This window comes from Dendronephthya gigantea, unplaced genomic scaffold (genome assembly GCF_004324835.1).
Source record: "Dendronephthya gigantea isolate DGI-Jeju-01 unplaced genomic scaffold, DenGig_1.0 000007F, whole genome shotgun sequence".
Classification (NCBI taxonomy): domain Eukaryota; kingdom Metazoa; phylum Cnidaria; class Anthozoa; order Malacalcyonacea; family Nephtheidae; genus Dendronephthya; species Dendronephthya gigantea.
Window position 1 is genome coordinate 2,959,933 of NW_021163017.1, and position 26,689 is coordinate 2,986,621.

Consider the following 26,689-nt stretch of genomic DNA (forward strand, 5'->3'; position numbering starts at 1 on the left):
GAAGAAAAACCCTTACAGCCCAGCGCCACAGAAGAGGAGCTGATGCTGGAGTTTATTATGGACAATCCTGTGCTGTGGAATGTGAAGATGACAGATTATAGGCGGAAAGACAAGAAAGAGAAGATCTGGGAAGAGCAAGCACATCAGATGAACAAGACTGTTGACATCCTCAAGGGCTGATTCAGATCGTTGCGCGACACCCATACGCGCCTTGATAAGAAGAAAAGCGGGGATAGTGCTCCAAACCTGACTGAGAGAGAACAGTGGATCCTCTCAAAGTTTGCCTTCCTGAAGACTGTCACTCGCCACCGACCGGAGCCCATGCAGAGTGTAGATAGACCGCCATATTACCTTAGCAACATGATGACCAAGTAATTTGAGACAATTTCCACATGATATTTTTGGTCTTTCTAGGTGAAGGAAACCATCCAGCTTCACAGAGGAGATCTTAATGCTGCCGAGAGCGCCTGCGCTGATATGCAGGATGTCTTAGATGAAGTCACTCCAATACCATCATCTACCGCTGGAAGGTCCCACAAGCGACCTCAGGACACAAAGAGTGACGTCCTTGAGACTCTACAGAAGAGAGTTGCTGAGTCTGGCACCATCCTCAAAGACATCTACAAAGCCAAACAACAGCCCATTACAGCACGAAGTGTCTTTGCAAATTATGTTAAAGAGAGCCTTTTGACTATGTCCAAGTCCAAGTACAAGAAGGCAAGGTCCTCCATCAATAGGTTATTGTCTGAACTCATGGATGAGGACAGCGATGATGAATTTCCAAGTGCAATGGCGGCTCCATCTATCAAAGTTAACCAACAAGGGATCCCTTCTCAACCACCCCATGATTTGCACCTCACTACAAGTATCTCCTTCTGTTCATTTAGAGCATCAGCACCATCCTTCTCTGAGCATTATCAGAAATCCAGCAACATGCCTATAAACATGCCTCTGGCACCGTTGGTGAGAGGCTCTCAGCCCATGGAGTACATGCAGCAGTTTCACCAGCGGTTATTTCACATCCACATCATCACAAGACTACCACTAAACAACAGCAGATGATTCCTCCTTCCCAACAACTTGCTCAGCAACCGTTGCAGCAAGGCCCGGTTCGTGCCTCTTTGGCTTCTGCAACAGAGTTAATAACGGAAACGTCTAGCCCAACGCCGCACAGTCCAAGCTCAGCCTTTGAGCAAAGTCACCCGAACATTACTAGTCTCTCAGGATTTCGAGAAATCATGGAATCTACTGATGATATTGGATTTCAGGATTAGGTTCTCAACCTTCGACCACCAACGTGAAAGAAGTATTGACTATTTTGTTACTGTAGTAACTTTCACGATAATCGAATTGTCAAAATTAAATTCTCATTTCATAAACTCTCAAAAGCATCGGGGACGGGGAATCCTATAGTTCCGTCTTCTGTTAATTCTTTGATTTCAGAGTTGTTGTAGATCTGTGCGTCCGATGATGACCCTTTACCACCGAGGTCTGCCCAGATGAATTTATTATTTGCGTCTACAAGGCCGATGAGTACAACAGAGTAGAATCCCTTGTAGTTGAAATATTGGGATCCACTTTTTGGTGGACACTTGCAGGCAATGTGCTTTCCATCTATAGCACCACATGTATGGGGGAAGTTCCACCTCTTGAGGAACTTATCAGATATGGCACGCCATCCCTCTGGCGTGGTCATTACTTTGGACATGTATTCGTAGATGATGGCTTGGCAAACCTCTCTGACAATAAGTGACTGGGTGTTGTGGGGGACCCTCCATCCGTACTTCATGGCTGAATACGTGCTCCCGGAGGCAAGATGTCGCAAAATCAAAGAGAGATTCAGCCCAAGCTTCAAGGGTCTTCTATACCAGGTATGTTTCTTGGTGATCCTGGGACTCACTCTTGCCAAAAGCTCATCAAACATCTCGGGGACCATCCGCATAAAGTTTTTGAAACATCGCGTATCCTCGCTTCGGAGTTCCACCAGAAGTTGGTCGTAAATGCCAAACTGCCTTCGCCTTCCGATCCATGATCTCATCCATACCTCACGTCTTTTTCTTTTTCTTTTTCTTTCTCTCCTTTTCCTTCTGTTATTTTCTATTTGACGAATCGTCAAAGCTATGAGATCAAACTGGTATTCAAGAACAGCTAACTCCATCCTTTATCCTCGAAGGTACAAGATGATATGAAGGCATCCAACATAAATATATATTATACACAATAAATGACATGCTATAATATTTATATACCCTTTCTCCTAACGTTTGCAATACGCTGAGGATACGACGACCAGGCGTTAACTATACGCTAATTGTACGGTAAATGCGTTACTTAATCGTCAGTCATACGCTAAGCCCTCTATAGACGTTAAACATACGTCACACATAAGTTAGACCCTCGTTACTGATGCGCTATCAACACGTTAGTTGTACGGCACACTTACTCATTTGCGTATGATTAGCGTACTTAACCTATTAGTACAGTACATTTAGCGTCCTTCTGCCGTATTCAGCGTATGACTAGCTTATCTTTACCGTATAAACCATACGTCCAAACACGCACAAGATTTTTAAGCATGCTTAAAAAAAAATTTCTTCCTCGGCGTATACCAGCGTATGTTACCGTGCTTGGAACGTGTATAACTTACGCACGACGTACCACCAGCATATTTCAGCGTATTCCGGCGTATGCGTAATATTTATCATACGCTGCCATACGTTAATGTGATACGCAACAGTGTGACAGGGCCTTTACATTTTTAAAAAAAGTTTTTAGTGAGTATCCTTACTATCGTTTTAGTAGTGCAAATTTGTGGTGTTTTTGATGATTTGAATTCTTAAGAAAGAAAGATATTAATTCAGATACCCGAGGAATACTTTTCAAGATGGAAATACAGTGTATTAATAAGTTTACCGCACATCTTAGTGTAAAATATATGAAAAAGAACAGCACATGTACGTTAACAAAAAAATTATTGTACCAAATAACGATATAAAATGCTTACATAAATTATTTGTAAATTCTTTGTACATAATAATTACTTGTTGTGAAATATTCTAGTTTGTCAATTGACAGAGTCCATGAGAGAGCATTAAAAATTTTGACAAAAGAATTGTCGTTATGATGTATATTTTCAATACGTTGTTGACGTGAGCATCTCCCTGACGTGAGCATATTTGAAGAGCTTGTAGCTATGCCCTCTGCAGTTATTGTCATTGTACTATATCTCCGTATTTTCTGTTCATTTTTTTTTCATTTTTCGGCTCGAAATTATATTTATCAAAGGCACAAAAGGGGTCGCTCGTCAGTTTAACAACGACAACATAACAAACGTATTCGCGTTCTTTAGACAAGAAGAAGAAAATGGTCAGAAATTGAACTTAAATTTATATCATAAATTATTTCAATTAAATTATTATAACGCTCACTCCGAAATCCGAATTACGAGCCAGTTATTTTTGGTCGGTAAATTTACGCATGAGACCAAGGACCCCCTGTGAGCATCGGTGGTCCATTCAGCTCCCGATTAAATAGGTCGCGCGCTCAGTCCATCTAGTATATATAGATATAGGTCAGTGGTAGTGACCCAGCTGTCCTAAATAAGCCCGCCTTTACTTCACATGCAGTCTTTTGTCCAACTTTTTGCAATTAAACAGCGCAAACAACATAAGTGTGCTTTCCAATGCTTGATAAGTGTACCTCTCAGATGAGTTAGTAACCTAAATGGTTACCATTGCTAGTTTTTTTCTATTCTTTTGGCTTCACGTTCGACGATCGCGTTGATAAAAAAAATAGAAAGGGTCTGGCACTGGTACTCAATTTGGCTCTAACTGGCTTCAAAAATGGCGACCAAATAACTATTAGTTATCGTTGCATTGCTTATAGAGTTCACTGCTGAGTGCTTCCAACTACTTGAATCAGATCGAAGTGTACAAAAGACTTTGCCTGAATTGATTATTTAATTGACATGCTGTCAACAACGTTGAAGTGCTTTCATATTTAACATACTTTTTAACATTTACATAATTATATAATTTTAGATATTGAAGCATGCATGCACGCATACGGACATACCGAAGTGAAAAGGTGCACGCTACACCTTCTGCCAATTACAACGGCCCTAGAAAATTATTATGATCAACACACTAAATAAAGAACAATTTAAAAATTAAACTTTTAAAAACTGATTAAACTTTGTGAAGCCTCCTCCCTTGGTTTAACAAGCTTGACCAAAACGCTTCATTTTGAAAGCTGAAGTTTGTCATTTAGTATTCATGATAAAATCATGAACTTCTAAATTGACCTTCATTTTCCCTTACGAACACATATATTTATAATGATATAATGGTTTGACATAAGATATAATGGGGACAAATGCAAGTGCGCATAGTCGCAGGGGAAATGAGTTGGTTGGACTAAGATACGAATAGCTCCAATTTGTGTGAATGTAGTCGAAATTTGAATATGGATGCATGCAATCTCGATATCACAGCAACCATAAACTTGTAATCAGTTTAGTTTAGTTTTTTAGCATTTTCAAATTCTATCCTCGAAAACCAATTAAATAGTTTTGGAAGTTCAAAATATTCTTTGAAAAGAGCACAATACCTCACCATTAAACATGACGTTGACGCCCTATTAAACATTACCTTGGTCACCCAAATGTTCATGGGATCATCATCAACTACACAGATCGAAAACCAATAGTCGAAAATAAGTAGTTTAGAAGTCGTTTTAGCAGTAAAGTAAAGTTCTTCTTTAACTACAATTAATCTTCCATGACTAATTGACGCACCTCGTTGATTATTTTATGCAATTTCGACATAAAACGATTCTGAACTACAATCACAAAAAACAATTTTGAAGAAGGTAAAACACATATATTTTGGAATCTATAGCACCCAGTAGTAATAGTGCCCATATTATTAAACACGAAATGTGCAGTGCTGTCTCTAGTTCTAGTTTTATTATATACTTTTAAAGAGCATGTTTTCAAATGAGCTATCATTCGGCGCTCGAGCCTCTTCTACCTAATCCAAACAACAGGCATGCCATTGATGGTTCATGTAACAGGTTCGAGAATCATCGCAATTGTGGCGACTTCTGAGCAACCCTGTCCTTCAATTCCTTCGTAGTACTTTTCACACTTGCACTCATCATCACCTTCGCGTTCACAACGTGATATATCGGCTAGACGACAATAAGCAGTATTTTAGTTAAATTTACTCTCATATATACACCATTATTTCATTAGTGCAAATTTCCGCTAAAACCTAGCTTCCACACGCTATTTAGAATAAAATACGGATATTCAGTTCAGAATTCCTGCATGGATGGCGTCAATATGTAAGTAAGTTTCGCACACGGAACAGTGGCGTTGGCGTTGCCAGCCTGCCGACTTGCACCGCTATGCAAATATTCCGGTGTCCATTGACTGTATATATGTATATGCATGCATTGATCTGAGGGTATATAGGTTACACAGGATTTTTATTTCGCTTTCTCTGAGTGATAAAGAACAACGATGAAAGGTAATTATTCCTTATAATGTACCTCAAAAAATGCCACATCGGCCTTGGGATATCAGTATAGTAACATACCTCGGTCGTTAAACTCGAACGACTTTCCCCACGTTCTCGCTGTAGCAAGTGCAACCACCAATAGCAAGAGAAAAGAAGACACTCGAACACTCATTATTGTTTTCTTTTAGGCTATAATCAAGAAAACATGTGTATAGCCCGTTAGCTAGTACAATGTTCACAACTTCACAGAGCTATAGTTGTAATTGGAGCCATATTTCTGTACTCTTACAAAACTCTGAAACGGAATATTCTTCAAACTGGATATTTAGAGCCTTAACTTAAGCTTGTTTTGATGCAAACAATGAACACATCTTCACACAATAGTTTGCTCCAAATAACTTTCAAAGAGCCCTATACGATTCCTATCACATTATAAAATATTAGCATCTGGGTTATTCGATAAACGTACAATATGTAGCTGGACTATATTCCACAGTCATCATCCAATATTAATCTGCTTAACATTACCCTTCGAATGTCGACTTACTTCGTTTTCCACTGCCAGCCAGTCGCCTTCAGGTCTTGTGAATAAAACTGAAAGCTACTGTTTCCCTCTTTCTGTGGCCTCTGCGTGATAATTCAAGGCAGTGAATATGTAATAGAGCAGAACTGGTACCGCCTACCGCCTCCTTGAATGGATCCACAAACAATTGAAATAGGTTGTCTCGCTTTTTAACTTCCCCTCGTGCACGTCATGACTCCTCTCCTGCGTGCAGGATGAATGCAGTTTGAATTTACCGTCCGGAAATAAGTCTCTATTTTAACACGCAAATAAAAAAAGCTTTTTCGCACGTGTATAGATCTTTCATCATTTACGCTACCGTATAGAAACATTGGAAATGATAATTCAAGGTATAGATAAGTGATATTACTAATATAGCAGAAACCACAAACACTTAAAAAAAGGCAGATTAAATTTAACCTCAAAATACATGGATGTGTGTTGTAAGCAATAGTTATTGGAGTTTCGAGATTAAATCGTATTCGCTTTTCATTGGTCTCGATCGCATATTTATTTAAATATGGAATTTCATGTGCACGTTGAGCACGTATAAACACGCTGAACTGGATGGCTAACATGTGTCATTAATATTGCGGTCACTGGATGGCCAACATGCGTTATTAATATTGCGGTAGGAAGATAAACATGTTGGTCCAATACAATGACCTGCATATAAGGAACTGATAAGCCACAGCTCATGAATAGTCCGTGGATATATACAGTTAAAGCAAGCACTGCATGCATGCCAGGGCAAGCAAAATCGCAACATGTATACTGTATTTTCTCAGGATAGAATGCTAAGCTGTTCATACATGTCGCATTTTGCCACGTCAAACAACAGGTAATGGGATGACAAGCTTTATTATCATCTCTTTATCTATAGTTTGAATTGTGTTTGACGCTACTTCATATAGTATCATGCGTATAATACATATCATTAATATACTTTTGTTTCAGAGCTCTCAACTGCAATCATCTGCATGGAACAAATTGCTCAAATACAAAAGAAAAAGACGCTTTGCGCGAAAAATATCGCTTGTGGAAAGTGATTCTAGGTTTAAAACGATCATGTGACGTGATTATTGAAAGGTCTATTAATAATTAATCGCCCAAGGCGAGGTGAATATCGTTGCATAAAAACTGAGACGAATGCGAGGTCACTCGACCAATCAGAGGCCACAGTTTTCAATAATCACCTTTGTAACTTTGTAATTACACAAATTAGCTCCAATTAATGCCCTAACTTCATCTTGTCTTTGTCTATACATAAAATAAAGATTATATCGAATACATTCATGGTGTTAATAAAAAATGTTGACCAATACACAATGAAATTGTCAAAAAATTTTATTGACACAACGAATCTATTAGGAATAACTTTTATTATATGTATTTCCTGAAATTATAATATGCAGCTGAAAATGGTTTGTGAATACAAATCAGTCAAATCGATCAGTGCTCGAGAGAAATATTCCTACTCTTTGCAGTTTACATTACACTGGCCACGATGTGAAGATAATATACATTTGCTTTACACGACACAAGCGGTTGTATCCGCTTTCTATACATTACAATTTGATCAAGGTTAAATGGATTGCTTGTTGGTTTCGAAACGGAAAGTCGGTAAAACGTAACAGGATGTTTTTCTATATTTTGTAAATATGAAACAAACAAGTTTGTTTGTTTTTCTGCTAGCTAACTGTTCCCGCAAATGCATGCAAGTTGGTTAACCATCCCTAGGAGCGCGTTTTAGCAAGTAATGCGCAAATTGCGGTAACCACGCTATATCCGTTGCGCGAGCGTCAAGTTCTAGTTATTTCATTCCGGTGCTGTTGCGCATAAATACACTATAGCCAAATTCTCATTTTAGTTCAGCAGTTAATGTGGACGCTGACGAGTGAGCAACTTTGTATTGGAAACCTTATCGTACTTGCATAAGGGCTAAACCTATTATCTATCCAAGTTGGAACTCATTTTATATTGGTTTAAAAAGAGGCTTTACAGAGTACGCGTGCAAGCCAAGGTAAGTTCACAAATATCAGTTTCCTCAATTTCAATTGTTATAGTTATTCTTTTCAGCTAAACGCCAGCGATATGTATATATATATATTTGGGCTATTTCGCGATTGGCATATAATCGGTCTATGCATGATTAATTAGTCACTTTCAGTCTGCGCAATTTATTCAGAATTTAAAGGCTTTTCTGCAATACGTTGCGTAATGTTTGAGGACATGAGCGAATGCACTATTTATGGCGCTTGAAAGGACAATACAAACTTACCTGCATACGATTTCTGCCAATGATCGGCAAAGAATCGCGGAATGCAATAAGGTGTGTTTTTTGGCGATCTTTACCGATAATCGCCGGCTGGCACCTGCTTAAAATTTAAAAGAACTTGCATCCGCAAATTCCAGAGAGTTTCCCGGCAGTTTCCGCAATATCAATCCATTCATCATCACTGAAATTAAGATGGAAAAGAGAGGAGAAACAGAAAAGTAGCCAGTAACTTAGGCTAGGTGCTGCATGAAGAACCCTATTTTGTTCAATAGGAAACAGAGAGAACTACATGAGGGTAGTAGATCAAGTTGGATCCACTACATGAACAAAGTAGATCCACTTTGATCCAAATATCCGAGCGAATTAGTACCCTCAACGGCGCTTCGCACCGGACTGGATATATTCATTGACAATTTGTTTTCAATCTTTTCTCCTATTCGTCTATTTAAATATTTCAACCAATTTTTAAAAAAAATTGTGTATAATACTGCATGAAGCCATCCTTGTAAATAAGCTTAATTTCCCTGAAGAGGTTGTGAACCATACAACGAAACATTAGCAATTAAATTTTACAGTTTTTTATGTCTTCACTCAAAGTCTTTTGCTGGGCTTTAATTTCCAGTCTTAATTGCTTCCCAGTTTCAAAATATGAGCAAACTATATCAACCGATTCCTAAACAATATCCCGCATTTTCATTAAAAAAGTTTAAAATAAGATTTGATGAATTAAATTTAAAATATAAAATGAGTAAAAGAATAACGTACGGATTGTGAGGATTCCACCTTGACATATAGATTTTTACTTTTCCAACTTTACTAGATTTTGCTTTTGTTGTTTTACAGAAAAGTAAGTTTTCCTTCCTTGCACGTGGTTTTCAAGACGGAAGAACAACAGCGGGAGATCTAGCGTCTCAATCAGCCACTTTTTAAATTAACTCTCTGAGAAAGGTTTTTTGAGCGACCAGTAGTCTGGCTAGTCAATAATGCAAAACAGGGATTGTTACGTAAACTAATTAGTAGATCTGCAATTGATGATGTCATTAATCAATATTGGAAGCACGCGCACGCCGGGATAGACATTGCAGGCGCAGCGCATATTTTGTAATTTACTAAGGCGCAGGCATTACAATCCTAAATACATATCAAACACACTCGTTCTTTTCAGGTACGTCAGTAGCTCAGTGGAAAGAGCGTATATATTAATTTATAGTCAGTTGATTCGCAAAGTATATGGTCATCAATGGCCCACCAATCGCCCAAATCTTTCCCAAATCTCCAACAGGGGGGAACCCTTATTGTTCAGAATTTAAAAACCCTAGCATCTTAAATACTGCCATATATGGGAATATCGCCCGACAGCCCTTAAAGCGCTGGTTGCCTCCCCCCCACACGTCTGGTCCCTGGCTACGCCCCTGTTTAGGCGTCGCTTTAGCATTAAAGTAAAGTTCACCTTAATTTGACTATCCTTCTTTGTTCTTACACATTTCAACATAAAACGGTTCTGATACAAATCAATGCAAAAAACACAATTTTGAAGAAGGAAAAACACATGTTTTTATAGTCTATATGCCAATATTATGAAATGCAGATACACTGTTGATGACCTGTTTCTATAGTTCTAGTTTTATTTCATACAAGCATGTTCTCGAATATGCTATTATTCGGCCATCGATTACGGATCTTCTTCTTCCTAATCCAAACAACAGGCATGCCATGGATGGTTCATGTAACAGGTTCGAGATCATCGCAATTATGGCGACCTTCTGAGCAACCCTGTCCTGGAATTCCTTCGTAGTACTTTTCACATTTGCACTCATCTTCGCCTTCGCGTTCACAACGTGATATATCGGCCGCTAGACGACAAATTTAAATTTACGCTAAATATATCATTATTTCATAAGTTCAAATTTCTGCTGAAAGCAAGAAGGCTATTTATAGAATAGAACATGGATATTCAGTTCAGAACGCTCTAATACTATTCCGGTTTTTTAAATGAAAACTGCTTGCCAAGATAAATTGACTTTCCACGGGTGTATATAGCTTGCAGATGTTAGATTATCTCTCCTAAATACTATCTAAGTCAAGATTACTTTTTACTAAATTAACTTTTAAGTTACATTTAAGTTATTGTTGAACAAATGTTTTCATTATAGGGAATCTAAAGTTGATGCTACTTACAAATAAATAAATGGGTTAACATATTTTTAGGTACCTATGTATAAAATACTTTTGTCATTGCAATAAGTTTTTAAAAAACGCTTGAACTCTATAGTAGCTATAAATCGTTGAATTATAAAAAAATATCTGAATATTTATCGTGAAATTGCAAGATATGCGTTGAATTGACGGTATATAGTGGGAACATGCACCGCGTATATATTATACAGGATTTGTATTTCTCTTTCTCGTTCCTGGCGATAGGAACTATACCGAAAACTAATTGATATTTTAATGTATACCTTGTAAAATGCAAAATCGATATCGGTCTGTAGAGAATCGGTAACATACCTCTCGCTAAGGCGAGTGCAACCACCAATAACAAGAGAATAGAAGCTCGAACGTTCATTATTGTTTTCTTTTAGGCTATAATCAAGAAAACAAGTGTAACGCCCCTAGAATGTTCACAGCGTTAGAGCTATAGTTGTTGGAGTCATATTTCTGTACTCTACAATACTCTGAAACAGAATGTTCTTCAAATAGGAAATTTAGGGCTTCAATCTAGGCTTGTTTTGATGCAAACAATGTACACAACTCCATAATATAGATATATAATTGGCCAAAAAAACTTCTCATATAGGACTATATGATTCCTATTACATTATATGGAATAGTATCTGATTCATTCAATAAAAGCACAACTGGACAAAATGTAGACCATATTCCACACGTTTAATATCAATTCTGCATGCAGTACATTACCCTTCGAATACACTACTTCAAAGAATCTCGACTTACTTCGTTTTCCACTGCCAGTCAGTCGTCTTCAGCGGTCAGGTCTTGTGAATGAAGCTGCAAGGTATCGTTTCTCTCTTTTTGTGCCCTCCGTGTCATAATTCAAGGCATGAAAAGGTAATAAAGCAGAACTGGTACCGCCTATCCACTCTTTGACCGGATCCACAAACACTTCAATACGTCGTCTCGCTTTTTAACTTCCCTCCCATGCACATCATGCGCCTCCCACGCGCGTGGAGCATGAGTATCTAGCAGTTTTAAGTCCTGCGTTCTCAACCAGAACTATATAATAGCTTTAGCTATTTCACAATTATAACTACTAGCTTTATTTTAACACGCAAATAAAGAAGCTTCTCTACTCGTTTGAGTTTCTAGAAATCTCTCGGCATCTTCGCGACTTTACAAACATTGGAAACCCTAAGAAAGAAAAAAATTATTGCGGCCTCAAAATCTCCTGCTTTTGTATGATAAACTACGTCGTCTCGCTTTTTAACTTCTCCTCATGCACAATATATGACCCCTCCCCCGCGTGCAGCATGAAAGGCAATTTGGATTTAAAACCAAAATACAATCAATGTGTGTTATGTGAACAATAGTTATTAGCTAAGAGTTTCGTAACACAAACATATTCGCCTTTCGCCTCGCGCATTATTTATATAGAGTTTAAATGTTCACTTGTTTGCATTCAACAACAACAGTGATGGTAAATAGTGTAATGTTCACTTGTGATATATAAATTATTTAGCAATGCTCAACATTTTTTACTTCATTACTTTTTCGAATACTTTGTTACTTCTACTATAACAATGGTCTATACACCTGGGGCCGGTTGTTCGAAGCTAGGTTAGCGCTAACCTGGGTTAAAATTTCACTAAGCTGTTTTGGTTTATGGCTCTGCACCGCTATTTGTTTCAAGACTTAATAATATAAGATTTTTATTTATCCACAAAATATTCATGGAAAAACATGTTCAACTACAGAAATGAGCGATTGAAAAAACTGATGTAAAAATTTGAATTAACCCAGGGTTAGGCTAACAGGCTTTTGAACAACTGGCCCCTAGAAGCTACCCAAAGTATTGACAATCGACAACGAATATCAATGTGCCAAAGAGTGCCGAAAACGAATCTTGTTCCCATTGACGACTCAAAAATGTTTGCAAAATATGATGTGACCAATAGGACATGTAACGCTGGTGTTTATTCAAACATATGAACTCGCTGCAGAAAAAAACGATTGCACCTTTTGCCTTGTTGCAATAACCTACTGTTCACTGAATGTGGAAAATATAAAAGACTATTTAAATTGTTCTACTTATTTACAATATATATTGTGTATTTTTTTATACCATTGTAAAACCTTACCAGTTATTTCAGATAAGTGATAGTTAAGATAACTAATATCTAAATTAGTTACTTTTGTGTACATTGTACTGCTGTAGTTCTATTTGCTTGTGTTCTGTGGCTACACCCTATACCTGTGAGGCAGCGCTTCACTTGCGATAGTAACTTCTAGTTTAAATATCGAGTTGATATGCGCTGAACAGGATGGCCAACATGCGTTGTCAATATAGGTTAATAGGTTGGTCCAAAACACGCGAGCTTTGCGTGCAACGGTGGCTTGATATGATAATCTCATTAATTATCCATGTTTTCACAAATAACTTTTACAAACACTATACAAAAATCTTTGCACAGCTTAGACGCACCTCGCTCACCCTTAACACCAAATTTGTGGTATATAGGGCTGTTGAATATTAAAAGTTGCATGCAGTAAAGTAAAATACCGAATTCTGCCAGTTTTAGTCGAGATCTTTGAACTTATTTTAAAATTGAACAGTTCATAACCAGAAATAATTGTTTATTATGACACTAACCTGAGTGTCATGGGTATTATGGGTGTCATGAGTGTCTTGGGTATTATGACACAGAAAGAAAGCTTTTCTATCCTTTTCAATTTTTTAACTTAGGCGAAACATGCATGCAGCTACAATCCTTTTCACTATCATATAGCATATCTGTGGGTATTAACTAACCTATAATTTATGGTCTAAATTAATCTTTTGTGTGAGGTGAATGCAAATCAGACCGAAGGTTCAAAGGGTCTTGTGGAATTATACACACTTTAAATTCAAGCCATCAACTGTTCCTACATGGCTTGAATTTAAAGTGTGTATAATTCCACTCGAAATTAAGCCCCTAAAATATTTTATCTGGCTAATGCTTTCCAAAGTTTTCTGTGTGCTAAATTTGTTCCTTCATACAATAAAAACAGCCAGACCGGTCCTGTTGTATTTGAAACACGGGCAGATTACTGGTATATTAGAGGGTTAGAGCGTTCCAAGAACTTTTCAGTCAGGTATAACGTTAGTAGTGAGTTTGAGAAATACAACTGCAACGGTAACGGCAAGACGGCAAGACGGCAACGGCAAAATATATTCACCTAATATTGTGGTATTAAAGAAAATACGAGCTAGTATAGACTTGATTTGCCTCTTCAAGTTTCCTCTTTCTCTGAAACAGGTGAGTTAATAAAAAATAATATGATCGATCAGCAAAGTTGCTTCTAGCACTCCAAACAATATCGAACAAACAGAACGTAGATCAGGTTTAAACCTCCCATAGGTATTTAATAATTTATTTCTTTTCAATGAATAATTGTTTTGATAACTGCCGTCGTCGTGTTCCCGTCCTACATGCTTAAGTCCCTATTGGTATAAGTCACGATGCCGTTTCAGCAACTACGACAGTGTGCAACGTTGCAGGCCACGTAATTTACAATTTCGTTTGTCTTAAAGGATCAATAGCATGCATTGTTGATAAGGATATTGCGGTTGTTGCCGTTGTATTTCCCAAACTCACTATTTACACTGCATGGCACCGCAAAAATGCAGTCTCGTCGTATTATTCTTAACGAAATACTGTATTTCAATTCGAAGTATGACTGATGTGGCCGTTTTGGCCGTTTAATTAAGGAAAGCGCCAAATACTATATACCAACGATATTCTTTCTACAGTTAAATATTTAATTAGCTGTCAACAACAACCTTGTTTATGAAACGTTGTTCTGACAAGCTTGACCAAAGCACTTCATCTTGAAAGTTTATGTTCGTCATTTGGTACTTGTAAAATCATGAACAATGTCAATGAAATGAACCCTACAACTCATTTCCCCCTTTGGAACCTTATTATAATTATATCGTGGAATTACACACGGACGGAGTTAAGGTAGACCATTTGCAAGTGCACGAGATTTGACATAGGAACTTGAGAATGCTGTATTACTTTACCATTGCAAAGCAGCAATTTATAAATGGCAAAATTGATGCTAATTGTCAACTCGGAATTCGTGCGAGCAGGCTACTCAGACCTGGTTGTCTCCAGATAATCTTCTCCGTATTCATAAGTGTCAGGATTCGTGGCCTTAATTGTATACGGAACATCCTAAGAATCTTTTCCGTTTTCGGACGTTTACTCATTTGGGGGTGCTGTCGAAGGCGGAACAAGTATCAAGCACTTTATTCTTTCGAAACGCGAATTTCGATCATAGATTTTCACGAGACATTGGCATCCTAGAACTTGTTTTAAACGTATGTTCTGGAGCGGAGAGATTCCTTTAAGTAGTTTAAGGTTTCTGGCTATAAATTTCTTTACTTTACCAATATCTCCAAGTTATATTTATGATAATTTGATCTATGATTAAATGTAGGAAATGGTTTAATTCTTTACAGCAGCTTTCTTCATGAAAACACCGATATCTTGCAACGACTTCTCTCAAGACAAAATAAACAGCAAGTTGATATTATAAAGTTATTTTCTCGTTGGTAAGGATATTAAGAACAGTTGCAATGCCGTTCACGGATTACCATCACCCTTGCTGCGGACACTGTATTGTGCATGAACAGGGCAATCTCATCGTACCCAGGCCTTTAATAGAGCCTGAAAGTAACATTCACTTAATATATAGAGATCAGAGGTTAGGAGAGGAAGCACTGGGTCAGGGCTTAAAACACATCTCAACTAATGCATGAACGCCAAAAAACATGATTATAGACCTAATGATGATATAGTGTATGATATATAGTTGATGTATAACCACATAGCACATTAATCTTGTGCTTGCACACCTGTATAACGAGGAGTGTGTACAAACTTTAGAGTCAGTCTGACAAACTTCAGAGTCAGTCTTCAATCGTTAACGTGACATAATAACATGTTCCGAGTATATTTGCCATGATTTACCGTGTATAGACGTTGATTAATGCTTTATAGTTGCCAACGCTGTCTATCTTGACCTTGGTGACATTGATATTGATGTTTTGATCACACAAATCTGTCATTATATTCTTTCCTGTTCATCAAATTCTGAATATTTTGTATCCGAGACTCAAAATTCACCCGATTTTTGAGGTTAAAAATCTCCATAGCCTTCCAATCCCTACAACCCCCCCCCCCGCTACTTGGGGTGTAAGTAATATGCAACGAGCAATTTCTTTGACACATCTGTATCACGATGAAGTCCAATCATATTAAAGAGGCTCTCTCTCATCATTGCACCAAACTTCGTTATTATAAATTACCTTATTACAAAATTGAAAAGCATAATTATACATTATAAAAGTGAATTGAAAAATTGTTACATTTTTACGCAAGAAAGTCGTATGTAATGTATATAATTGACTTTCAATGTCAAAATTATTATTGCTATTTATACAGTGATCATAAAGGCTTTCGTGATTTGAAACTTCCAATCTTGTTTCCTAGCTTGCAGAGAATTCAAAGTTTAATACAAGTGTAAAATAAAACGTAATTAATACTTGTAAAATTAAATCTCTGTGATACTAAAAGTCATTAATAATCGTTGAAACTGTCTTTCTCGGCGAAACTGATCGCCAGCGTTTTTTCAATGTTAAATGTGTATTAAAATTCAAGATACTGCCGGTCATACAGTCTGGTCAGATTATTCTCACATTTGTGCTTCCATAATTGTAAAGGAAGCTTTCTTTTAAAATTTTTATTGCTTTTATCTTGGCACGTACAACGAGCGTCTAAATTTTTTTGGTTCACGTAGCAAAATTATGCCAGTTAGTGCTTTGATATTTATCTGTAGGTTGACATTTCGACTGAGTTTTTTTTCACATTATACGAATCGTTTATTCTTACAGTGTCGAAAAAATTAGGAAAGATTTTTGGTAAAAAATCTATATAATTATGGCATTGAAACAATCAACATTTTACACAATAAAAACTTCCATTACCAATCTGATAAAATTGTACATGCGAACATTTCTGACAAAATGAAAGTGCATGAAATTGAAATATGATAAGATAATTTAATTGGCACTTTAAGAAGCCTGAAACTACACGTTTAGCCAGGAACAAGAAAATTGCAAGCTTCGAATACGTTGAATTTGACATGCATTTGACATCCTATATATAGTTTTCAAATGTCGTCTCTCTGTTTATTTTAAAGGTTGCGACTATCTTGGTTGATATATAAGCATTATACTAACAATTACGCAATCCATTTTTATAAACGCTTTGAAATATGGTAAAATTAGCGAAGACGGCGAAAAATGACAAGTTATGTGATAACGAAAAATGCAAATTTCGTAAACGACTCTGTGACCAGAGTTTACAACAAAGTTTCACTTCCATTTCCTTATCATAGAACTGGTTTCTTTTTTTCTTTTGTTTCAGTTTCACTGTTTTTAGGAGAAAGTGAAAAATTTGAACCTTTTTTGAACGCAATTGGTTATTATTTTAACTTTTTAATCCTTTCTTTTTCTTTTTTTTTTTTTTTTGTTTCGCAGTTTCGCTATTCCAAACTACAATTTGAGTGCATACATCATAAAAATTACCGCTGAATGCCTGCATTCATATTATATACGCTTAGTGATAAAACATCCACCCGCCTAATGAGCTCAATCAGAATTTGCGTTTCGTGGAATAATTACAAAATTTTGGATTGAATTAAAATTCAAGACGTTGTATGAGTGAAATACTAGAGAGTTAAAGCAAAACCAACCCCAACGGCAACGGAAACAGCAGATAGAACATCATCCTAATACGCATGCGCGTTTCAAAAAGCCAAACCGAAGCGTTTTTTGAGAACGTGAAGGAATTTTATCGCCTAGTGAAAACGTAAGCAATATTTTTATACAGTACAAAACGCTTAGGCGAACACTTTTGGCTTAAATGAGCCGCGCCTTTTTGCGAATTGACTGTTTATTCACTGCTTATTTTCCCTCGTGTAAATGTGCCAACTTTACACTTTGCATTTTGGTCCTGTTAAATACCTCGAATTAAAGTCCAACAATAGATAATAAGACGATTAATTTCGTTAAGCGATTTAGCCGAATTAATCATTGGGTTGGTTTGTGCGCTTTAATGCTGTCAAAATTTTGCAACAAACCACGCTCTTCTTTCCTGAATCCTGATGCCATTACGGTTGCTTTTGTCTGTGAGCTTTTGGGTGCATGTCAGTATCAAAACTATACATTTAAAACTATGATAAAATATGGCGATAGATACGTTATTTTTAATAACAATATACATTATGTGCGTCCCCTTAATTGTCTATCAACATCACCACATTACAGGGTTGTCTCGGTCAAGTTATTGAAATTTTCACGAGACACTGAGTCTTCGGGTATGGCATCTTCTTGGATATCATCCTCAATACTGAAAATAATCATGCATGTCAAAAAATTACAATCATAATAGCAAAGCCAGTGCGATTTTAGTTATGCAAAATGCAAATTTTAATCATTATCTGATTTTTTTCGCTATACTTTAATACCCTTTCAGATTTTATATATAACCGAACCGTTACAACAAATACAACTGCGGTCCTTCAGAATAAAGCGAACCCGCGCCTTTTCAATTCCAGGGCAGCGTTTTATTTCAGTTTTTTATTCAATCGAAAATCGAACGAAGCCTGTCGAAGGGCACAATAAAATGATTATACTAAAAGTGAATTGTAGTTTAGGTGTATGATCATTAAAATCGAAATTCCCTGACTTAATGTAACGATATCATTATATTTTCTGGCCAAAAAGAACTGAATCTTGAAGAACAATGGTAATAAAATTCTACATATTCAGTGAGTATTAAAACAGGTGCCAACCACTGTAATAATATTATGCAGTTCTAGTCGTTAGCAATCATATAAGAAGGAAACATTAACAAATTATGTCTGTTAATAAGTTTTTTTGTGTCTGTGAAACTTTAATTTCATTTGTTATACAACAGGTTATGACATGGAGTAAGTTAATCGAAAGAGCACTTGCTGACGAAGAAGAACATTAGGACGGGGATGGTTTGAGTCGATAAAACATCTGTGTGAATTTTAATGTTTCAGTAAAAATCCCATGTCCTATGTTAAATTTTCGAAGTTCGGCTGATATACCCACTCCTTACCGGAACATCACTTAAACAATCTCTAGCTCAAGGCAGAGTTCTTCGTAGCTTAGTAAATATAATATAATATACACAAAATTGCAGAAGCGTGGGGTTCGTTGTGTGTCAACGATATGTTCAATCTTCGCTCTCAGACCACAAAATACATAATCTTTGTTTGAAATAAAATTCTTACTCCCCCCCAAATTCGGCCTAAAACTGTCTCAACCTTCGACCAAAACAATACAATTATATTTTTTTTGTTGAACCTGCCCGTCAGCTGAAACCTTCAAATCACGTCATTGCAAACAACCAATATATCGCTATCGCATAACTTAAGGTGGCTCAATACAGTTTCTCGAAATTTTTAGAACCTATCATCTAAATGTTTCGCTATAAGGCTAAAAGTTAATATACTTTGCAGAAAACATACTGAACTTTTACCTGGAACCCGTCACCATGGCAACAGACAAGTTTGAAAATGGGCGCCAAGCAGGGTTATCGTGTTTATATCGCAAACGAGTTTGGTTACCCTCAATTTTTTCACGCTATAGATTTACGGTAAACGTTTACGCTATAGATGCTTATTTGGTAAAGTTTCAATAAAATTCTGTGATGGGGAATTAAATAATTAAATATGCAATGTGTTTCTCAATAGACCACGAACCTGGAGTTCGACTGCTGTACCGCTGAATAACAAGGACTTGGTGGCCTTTCCTGTTGTTGACCACTTCTCTTGTTTTTCTGATATAGTCGCCAGATAAACCGCAACAAAATGCCAATTAGGACACATATTATCAATACTGCTATCAGTATAGCTGATATCACACCGATGGAATTGCCATTGTTGTTGTTGTAGTTGCCCTTACCAGTCGATATAACTGACAGAACAGTTGGCGTTGAGAATTCGAGTGTCTTCTTGAACTTCTCAAATTCGGTTATCGTCCAGCGTTTTGTTACCCATTTTGTGATTGGACGAGGTGTCGTTGTGGGTTTTGTCACCAGTACTGGGATTGTTGGGCTGGTGATTGGTGCCTTTGTTGTAAATAATTTCCCTACACGTGGTGAATAAGAAGTTATACAGTTTTTTTCACCACAATGGGATCCAGTGGTGGAATCAGGCTAAGGTGGATTGCAATCTCTTATTTCAAAATATTCTTTAGTAACTATTATAATATAAGTATGATATAACGAGCAATTTAATTGGCTACCGCGCGTGCATTGTGGGGCCATAATGCACGCTTCTGGCTTTTGAAGTTTTTGTTGCTAAGCAACATCTTAAATAACATGTAAGGCGAATTTCATTATTGATCAAATAAACAAATTTTGTTGTTGCCCTATAATTTCTTCTTATATTATAAACACTCGGCTACGCCTCGTGTTTTACAAGCTTCTCTCGTATTCTCCCAACATTCCCCCATCGTGCATTATTACACCATAAAGGCACGCGACTCGTTTTTTAATTCTTAAATAACCAAAACCGACGTTGTTAAGGTATTAAATGGAAATTAATCGTCTAATTTAATTCTATTCCACTCTGAATCCGCCTTTGCCATTCAGGCTAATAAAACAGCGAAAGCAAACACCGAAAAAGTAACAACTAAACTAAACGATATGTATTAGATTGCAGATTGCAGTTTTACTGATAAATGAGGAACAGGGGCAATGACGTTAAAAAGAGAATATGACGTATCGGTTTAACGCTAATTAAATCGCAGTACAAAGATTACTCGCGCAAGATGACAGACATAAAAATCGCTATACTAGCTTTTTAAACTAGCAAGCTAGCGCTGTTTATAAGTTAAATAAACGATTTCGAGTGCATGGTAAGGTGGAATCTTAATTCAAATCTAACGGTATTCAAGTAAATAACTCCTCTGTCTTCCTGCACTAGAACTGAATAAACCATTAAATTCAATATCATTTCGATTTGGTTTTTTTAAAACACCCTGTAGCTATATATTTACTGAAAATGTTTTGTAAATTCCTAACGCGTGTGTAATCTAGAGATATAATACTGCGCTGGTTCATATTTACTCGTCACATTTACTCGTTTTTTAATCCATGTGGGGCAAAATAATAGTCATAGCATTGGGGAAAGCTATGAATATACATATATATATATATATAATATATATATAATATATATATATATATATATATATATTCATCCAAAACAATTGCTTTTTACTAGAGGCAAACCTCAAAATGACCTCAAAATGACCAAAGACAAATTGAAGAAAGATCACTTCGCGATTCGCAAGTGGTAAACAGGGACTGATCATTTTTTATTTGGTTCGTTATTCGAATATACAAGCAAACATTGAAATTAACACCTTAACCGCGTTATTTAGATCGTGAGTAAATAACCGGAAAGATGCATTTGTCTACGAATGCATCTAAAATGTAGCATTTTTTCGAAAATTTTTGACATTATCAAAACAAGCACGGTCAGGTCATGATTAAGAATTTAAAGACAGGAAGCGCAATTTTTACTGAACAATTAAATTTCACCACATCAGTACGAGTATTGCATCAGCCAGGTAGAAAAGTGGAAAGAAAGCATGTAGTAATATTACACCGCATTCACAGTAGTTTTTCCCGCCCACGACACTGCCCTATTGTCAAGTGTTTTGTGTATATTTTGAAACAAGTTCTTTAAAAATGTCAGAATTACGGAAAGTTGAGTCAATATAGTTCAGGAAGGTATCAGGAAGAAATTTAGTCAAGTACTACCCGTTGTAAGCGACTAATTGTAAATGTATTTTTCTATGACGCAATTATATACACGTTCATACCGCGGAGCCATGTTCGTAACACTTTCGTCAGCATATATTACGGCCATAATTTTATGAATAGTTTGTCAATTCGCCTTCACATGAAAACATTTGTCATTATATCAATGATCAAAGAAACATATGTAACTTACGGCAGGCTTTAAAACAGCGTATCGAATCGTTGTATTCCTCATTCTTACAATACTCCAAGTTACTGGGACACGGTGTACAACCCCCGCTTAAAAAATCGCTTTTAAAAGTGCCCGGCGGACAAGATATACTTGTACGGATATAGTACCACGACACTATGAATAAATACCATCGCCTTTTATCGTAAATCTTCTTCACCTGTGCCATAAGTGCGAAGTTCTGTCATTAGACCGACTGGCAACAGATGTGTAGTAAAGATATCAGATCCAAACCGGAAATATATTAGCATAACAGTACAAAGGTTAAAGCGAGTTTCGACACTTTAAATTTCAACATCCAGCTTCTCTATGATAACTATGTTCGATACTTTAAAACGGGTAAATTGCTTATTATTTATTTTGGGTATAACACTAACAGCCTAATACGGGGATTTTGAGTAAAACAACCAAATACCAACCAACTGGCATTTAATAATCTCTTAGTGGGTGTGTGTGGAGGTGGGTGGATATTTAGGGAAGTCCCCTTTTCAACGTATAAAAACAGTTAAATGAACGTCAACGTTGCTATTTGCTATTTTCATGCTTAAGGCAAATTTGGATATATCAATATCCGTAGTTTGTCGTACGTAAGATTCGATTTTTGAAATCGGGTTTATTCTGAACTACTAGTACAACATAATTACATAATTTTAAGATAGACCAATGTTGAGAATGTGACGTCTTATGCAATTAAAGGAAGACGAAATGTCATCACGAAATTTGAAATCACTAAATGGCGATACTTTACTTTGGGCAATTGAGCTTTAGAAGTACTTTATTTCACCGAAGATTATAAAGATTAAACATGCTAACAAATGCTGAATCTAATGCTATTCCACTTCTCTTTATTATGCTTGAAACAATCGACTTTATTGTCAATTACAATGACATCACAGCTTAGGTGTTGAAATATGGTAAACAATAAGTAATCTAGAAGGGATATCAAGTTTTGAATCAATATTTGGAATGAAGATAAATACTTACCACAAGCCAAAACGCAACGACGAGCATCGTCGATTTGCTCGTCATTACATTGCTTCAATGTTTTTGGACATTCAGCACATCCGCTAAGAAAGTCACTTTTATATTTGCCCTCCTCACAAGCAATTGCGGTCGCAACGAATATTAGACCAAGTGTCTCCAGCCACAGTACTAAGGAATACATACTAGGTTACCTGCAAGGTAGGGATTGCTGCGAGCATTTTAGGGTCCAAGTAAATTGGTATATGAAATATTAGTAAACTAAATCCGCTTTAACTAATAGCAATAGCAGGTTTAAAACACGTAAAGTGAACCTCTATTGAGCGTTAACTCGCTGGGCTGTACATGAATTTATACCTGTTAGGGAGAACACTGGCAATGACGTCATTATAGGTCAATATATGCTATGTAATGTAGTTCGTATGAAAAACATCGTTGTGTAGTTCAACTGTTCAAGTTCTAACTTTTATCTCGAAATTGTTTTGAAATAGGCTGCTGGTTTATATTATGATTTCGCGAGTAAATTTGTTAAGCAAAAAGATATATGTTCAACAAAGTATTTGCTGCCCAAGGGATTTGTAGATTGCAGTCGGCAAAAACAAATCGTCTGAAAATAGCCATTTACGAGTTGCGGCTCGTTCAAGTCAAAGTCTTTAGAAGCAGCTAGTTTTCAAAATATTTTAATATACGAATCACAACAGGAGCATTAAGAATAATAGTAATATTACGCAGAATTTTACCCACTGCAACAAAGTTGACAGCATTGTACTTTCCAGTTTCCGCGCGGAAAATATTGTTCGGGCAAAATTCCGCCTAGCGATAATACAGGCCCAAGCAGTAGCGCATGTTTAACAAAATAGAACAATTTTTGGTAACATGGATATTTGTTTTTGAAATATGCTATTTGTCTTGTTGTATGAGTCCACGTAAATGTTTGGCTTCATGTGAATAGTGACAAAACATCATTTGATACTTTGATTTTGAACTTTGAACGCGCTCGAGAAGACGTGTAATCAGAAACCACGTGAAGATCCGGTAAAAGCACTAAATAACAAAAATATTTAGGCATTTAACTCATTGTAAAATAGAAATAAAAACATATACCTATGCTTTAAAATAAAATAGGTCAAACATTGCACGAATCTGAATAATTCAGTCAGGCAATTTAGACGATCAATTGCATATTTTATCTGTGACTGTGTCATGTTAACACGACTCGCAAGCGTCAAGCCGCATACTTGAAACATCACTTGATGCAAAATATGGAAATAAGCAAAAGAATACAAATGCCAATGGATAAAAAGACTTCTGTATGTAAGACTTGATTTGCTTCACAGCACTAACGGCTAAACTGCTCAAGCAAAGCGAATTTATTAGCCGTTAGCACATTGGATAGTATATATTGTATATGTGGTGTGTCGTATATAAACAGTATGAATTTAGCTGCAATCGATTGTATATGCTTTTAGCGTTTCATAAATATATAGAAGTTAAATTTGTAATCAACTGTAAACGTAACATATGAACAAAAGACAAAATATCTTACCTTGAATAGTCAAATAGATTAGCTTTAAAATTTGACAAAAATTTGAAGATCCTGTCCGTCGAAATCAAAAAGTACATGGATATGAGAGGGTTTAAAATTTGTGTTCTGCGCATAAAAAACGCGCACGACCACAATTCCTTGCGCTAAATAAAATTTAGTTCAGAACCCCCTTTCTGCACAAATTAGACTGCTGCTACGCTCGCTCGCTTCAGGCTCGCTCGCTCCGCAGCAATCATATAGCTAGTGTCGATGACACGATTTACGAAATATCAATCGATTTTAGCCACTATCGCATGAATATGTACACGCATTAGGAGTAGGATACTAGTTATCAGCGAGCTACTTGTTTTCATACTGTTCGTGCTTGAAAGTTTAAATTGTTCTGATTAATTATGTCGAGAGCAAGGCAGTATGATACGAATGATTCAACTAAGAATTTGTTATGAGTCCTTATGTATAAACCGATCGCGGTGTATGACATGACGCGCAGTTATTTCCGTTTGGAATTGGAACAATCGAATAGTTGCATCGTCAGAGTGACTTGCATGCAAGCTCGAAAACATTGTATTAACAGAAATTTGAAATTTCTGGAATGTGCAACGTAGCAACTATTTAATATTTCTTACTTTTGTGAATTAGAACTATGCTAAGGAATAGACAAAATCATTACCATACATAATAATACGCACTAATATTTTACAGTTGATTTTAGAGTTTCCTGCATCACAGCTAGCATGAATTCGGACCAGCTGTTGACACATATATGCTCCTTATCCAAGACATTACGTACAGTTTGTCTCATTTTGAACTTCCATACGATGAATAAGAAATAACGATGTAAACGATTAAATATATGAAGATTCGCTGTCTGAACATTATTTAGATTTGCCACCCTTTATAACTGGAATTTACGTTCAGCAAAATTCGAAGAAATTTTACATCATCAGATATCGATGACATCTGCATTGTTATGAGCAGACCCGATGCGCAGACGTGACGGACTTAACTAATTTTATGTATGCGCATAATCGATTATGAGCGTAATACTGAGAATTATCAGGGATAAAACGCGGATCCGGAATTGCGGAATCCGGAGATACGGAACGGAATTGCGGAAGCGGAAAATGGGATACAATGCGGAAGAAAGGGTAAAACGCGGAAAAAGGAATAAACAAATAGAATTGAAGACATAGGTTTTGAACTATGCAACAATATTCCAAATACAGCAACTATGGATTACTATTCAACATAAATGCAACACCCAAATAATTCGCCTATTACAGCACCATAGCAGACCACCTAAAACCAAATATATGATTATCGTAGTAAACAGCATAACCCATTCCTTCAACGGAATAAACGTAGTGAAAAACTCGTGGGAAACCTTTCCCCTTAAGACCTCAACGCTGCGGTCTCAAGCCCCCAATCCGGAATCAATAATGCACCCAATGATACTGCCCTGTAAGACCTCGGTGGCGGTGCCATACCAAACTGACGTACTAAGTTAAACGGGCCATGAAAAGCTAAAATAAAATATTCTTAAAGCTCTTTCTAGCGTATCGCTGCTATTTCGCCGTTTAACAAGATGTGGTCGTTTACGGGCGCGTTGACACGTCGCAGTTTAATTAATTTGCACAGGATTGAAGATTTAATATAAGCACGAATTCCAAAGCGTAAGACAAAATGAACGTATCATGGGGTTTATTTACATTTTTAAGCAATTGAACTTCTATACTTTTTAAAGTACGATGTGGCGATGTGCTTCTGAATGTCGCGATCGAGCAACATTTAGGTTGGCAAAACATCTAAATGAGTATATGAACTGTATTGTTTATGTTCAGAAGCATTATATTGAAGACTCAAGACTGGCACGTGCGCGGCACGCCGGAGTTAACGCCAGAATAGACGTCTTATTATTAAATAATGCTCAATCTCAGCATGAAAGAATTGTCTGTTGGAAGACATTAAAATCATTGCATATTGCATTATCACCAATTTTCTTTTATACTATTTTCAGACATTCTTACTTGGTAAACTTGTCATTACACAACCGGAGATATTCCAAGGAATCTTATGGACGATATTGTGAATCTAACATTACAACCAAAACAAGCAGACAATTTTCAAGAATAACAAGGAGTTGAGAATTGTTTCAGATAACATTAACTTCAAAATCTTTGTAAACATTACTTAATTAGTTATTTCGTGATCTTTATCACTGACAACATCTTGTTTTTGGCAACCCCGCGTATGCACAGAAGAGCGATATTTTCAGCCCCTTTATCGCCCCAAAGTATTAACCATGTATAAAAGTATAAAGTGCCACAAAAGCCCTGGGAATTGAAACATGGTATTAACCCACCTCAAACACAAGCTCGGCTGATCGCTCGGGAACGAGGATGCAACTAGCCTTCTTGCTCAACAAATGCAGAGTGGAACTTCTTGTCAAATTTAATAATGCGTAAACTTTTACTCTGTTTTGG

The 26,689-nt window shown here is 36.6% G+C and overlaps 2 protein-coding genes and 2 long non-coding RNA genes across 5 annotated transcripts; all 4 read right to left on the reverse strand.

Moving 5' to 3' along the window:
• Window positions 1-1,372: 1,372 nt before the first annotated feature.
• On the reverse strand, window positions 1,373-2,158 carry LOC114517199 (protein ANTAGONIST OF LIKE HETEROCHROMATIN PROTEIN 1-like). Its single transcript, XM_028536857.1, has one exon. The coding sequence runs from the start codon at window positions 2,156-2,158 to the stop codon at window positions 1,373-1,375; it is 786 nt and encodes a 261-aa protein (XP_028392658.1).
• A 2,948-nt stretch (window positions 2,159-5,106) lies between these two features.
• Window positions 5,107-6,162, reverse strand: LOC114516965. Its single transcript, XR_003686336.1, has 3 exons — window positions 6,070-6,162; window positions 5,601-5,711; window positions 5,107-5,190 (listed from the first exon to the last, which is right to left on the reverse strand). It is a non-coding gene; the product is annotated as an uncharacterized LOC114516965 (long non-coding RNA).
• Window positions 6,163-10,108: 3,946 nt separating this feature from the next.
• On the reverse strand, window positions 10,109-11,423 carry LOC114517375. The gene is made up of 3 exons (XR_003686376.1): window positions 11,318-11,423; window positions 10,871-10,945; window positions 10,109-10,215 (listed from the first exon to the last, which is right to left on the reverse strand). It is a non-coding gene; the product is annotated as an uncharacterized LOC114517375 (long non-coding RNA).
• A 4,450-nt stretch (window positions 11,424-15,873) lies between these two features.
• Window positions 15,874-23,301, reverse strand: LOC114517167. 2 transcript variants are annotated; one of them, XR_003686359.1, is made up of 3 exons: window positions 21,644-22,607; window positions 19,382-19,769; window positions 15,874-17,997 (listed from the first exon to the last, which is right to left on the reverse strand). XR_003686359.1 is itself a non-coding variant. In XM_028536824.1 (3 exons), exons 1-3 carry the CDS (start codon window positions 22,842-22,844, stop codon window positions 17,910-17,912), a joined length of 657 nt encoding a protein of 218 aa, XP_028392625.1. In that variant the 5' UTR covers window positions 22,845-23,301; the 3' UTR covers window positions 15,874-17,909. The 2 variants fall into 2 exon arrangements, 1 of the variants encoding a protein (XP_028392625.1); XM_028536824.1 differs by lacking the exon at window positions 21,644-22,607 and adding an exon at window positions 22,664-23,301.
• Between the last annotated feature and the right edge of the window lie 3,388 nt (window positions 23,302-26,689).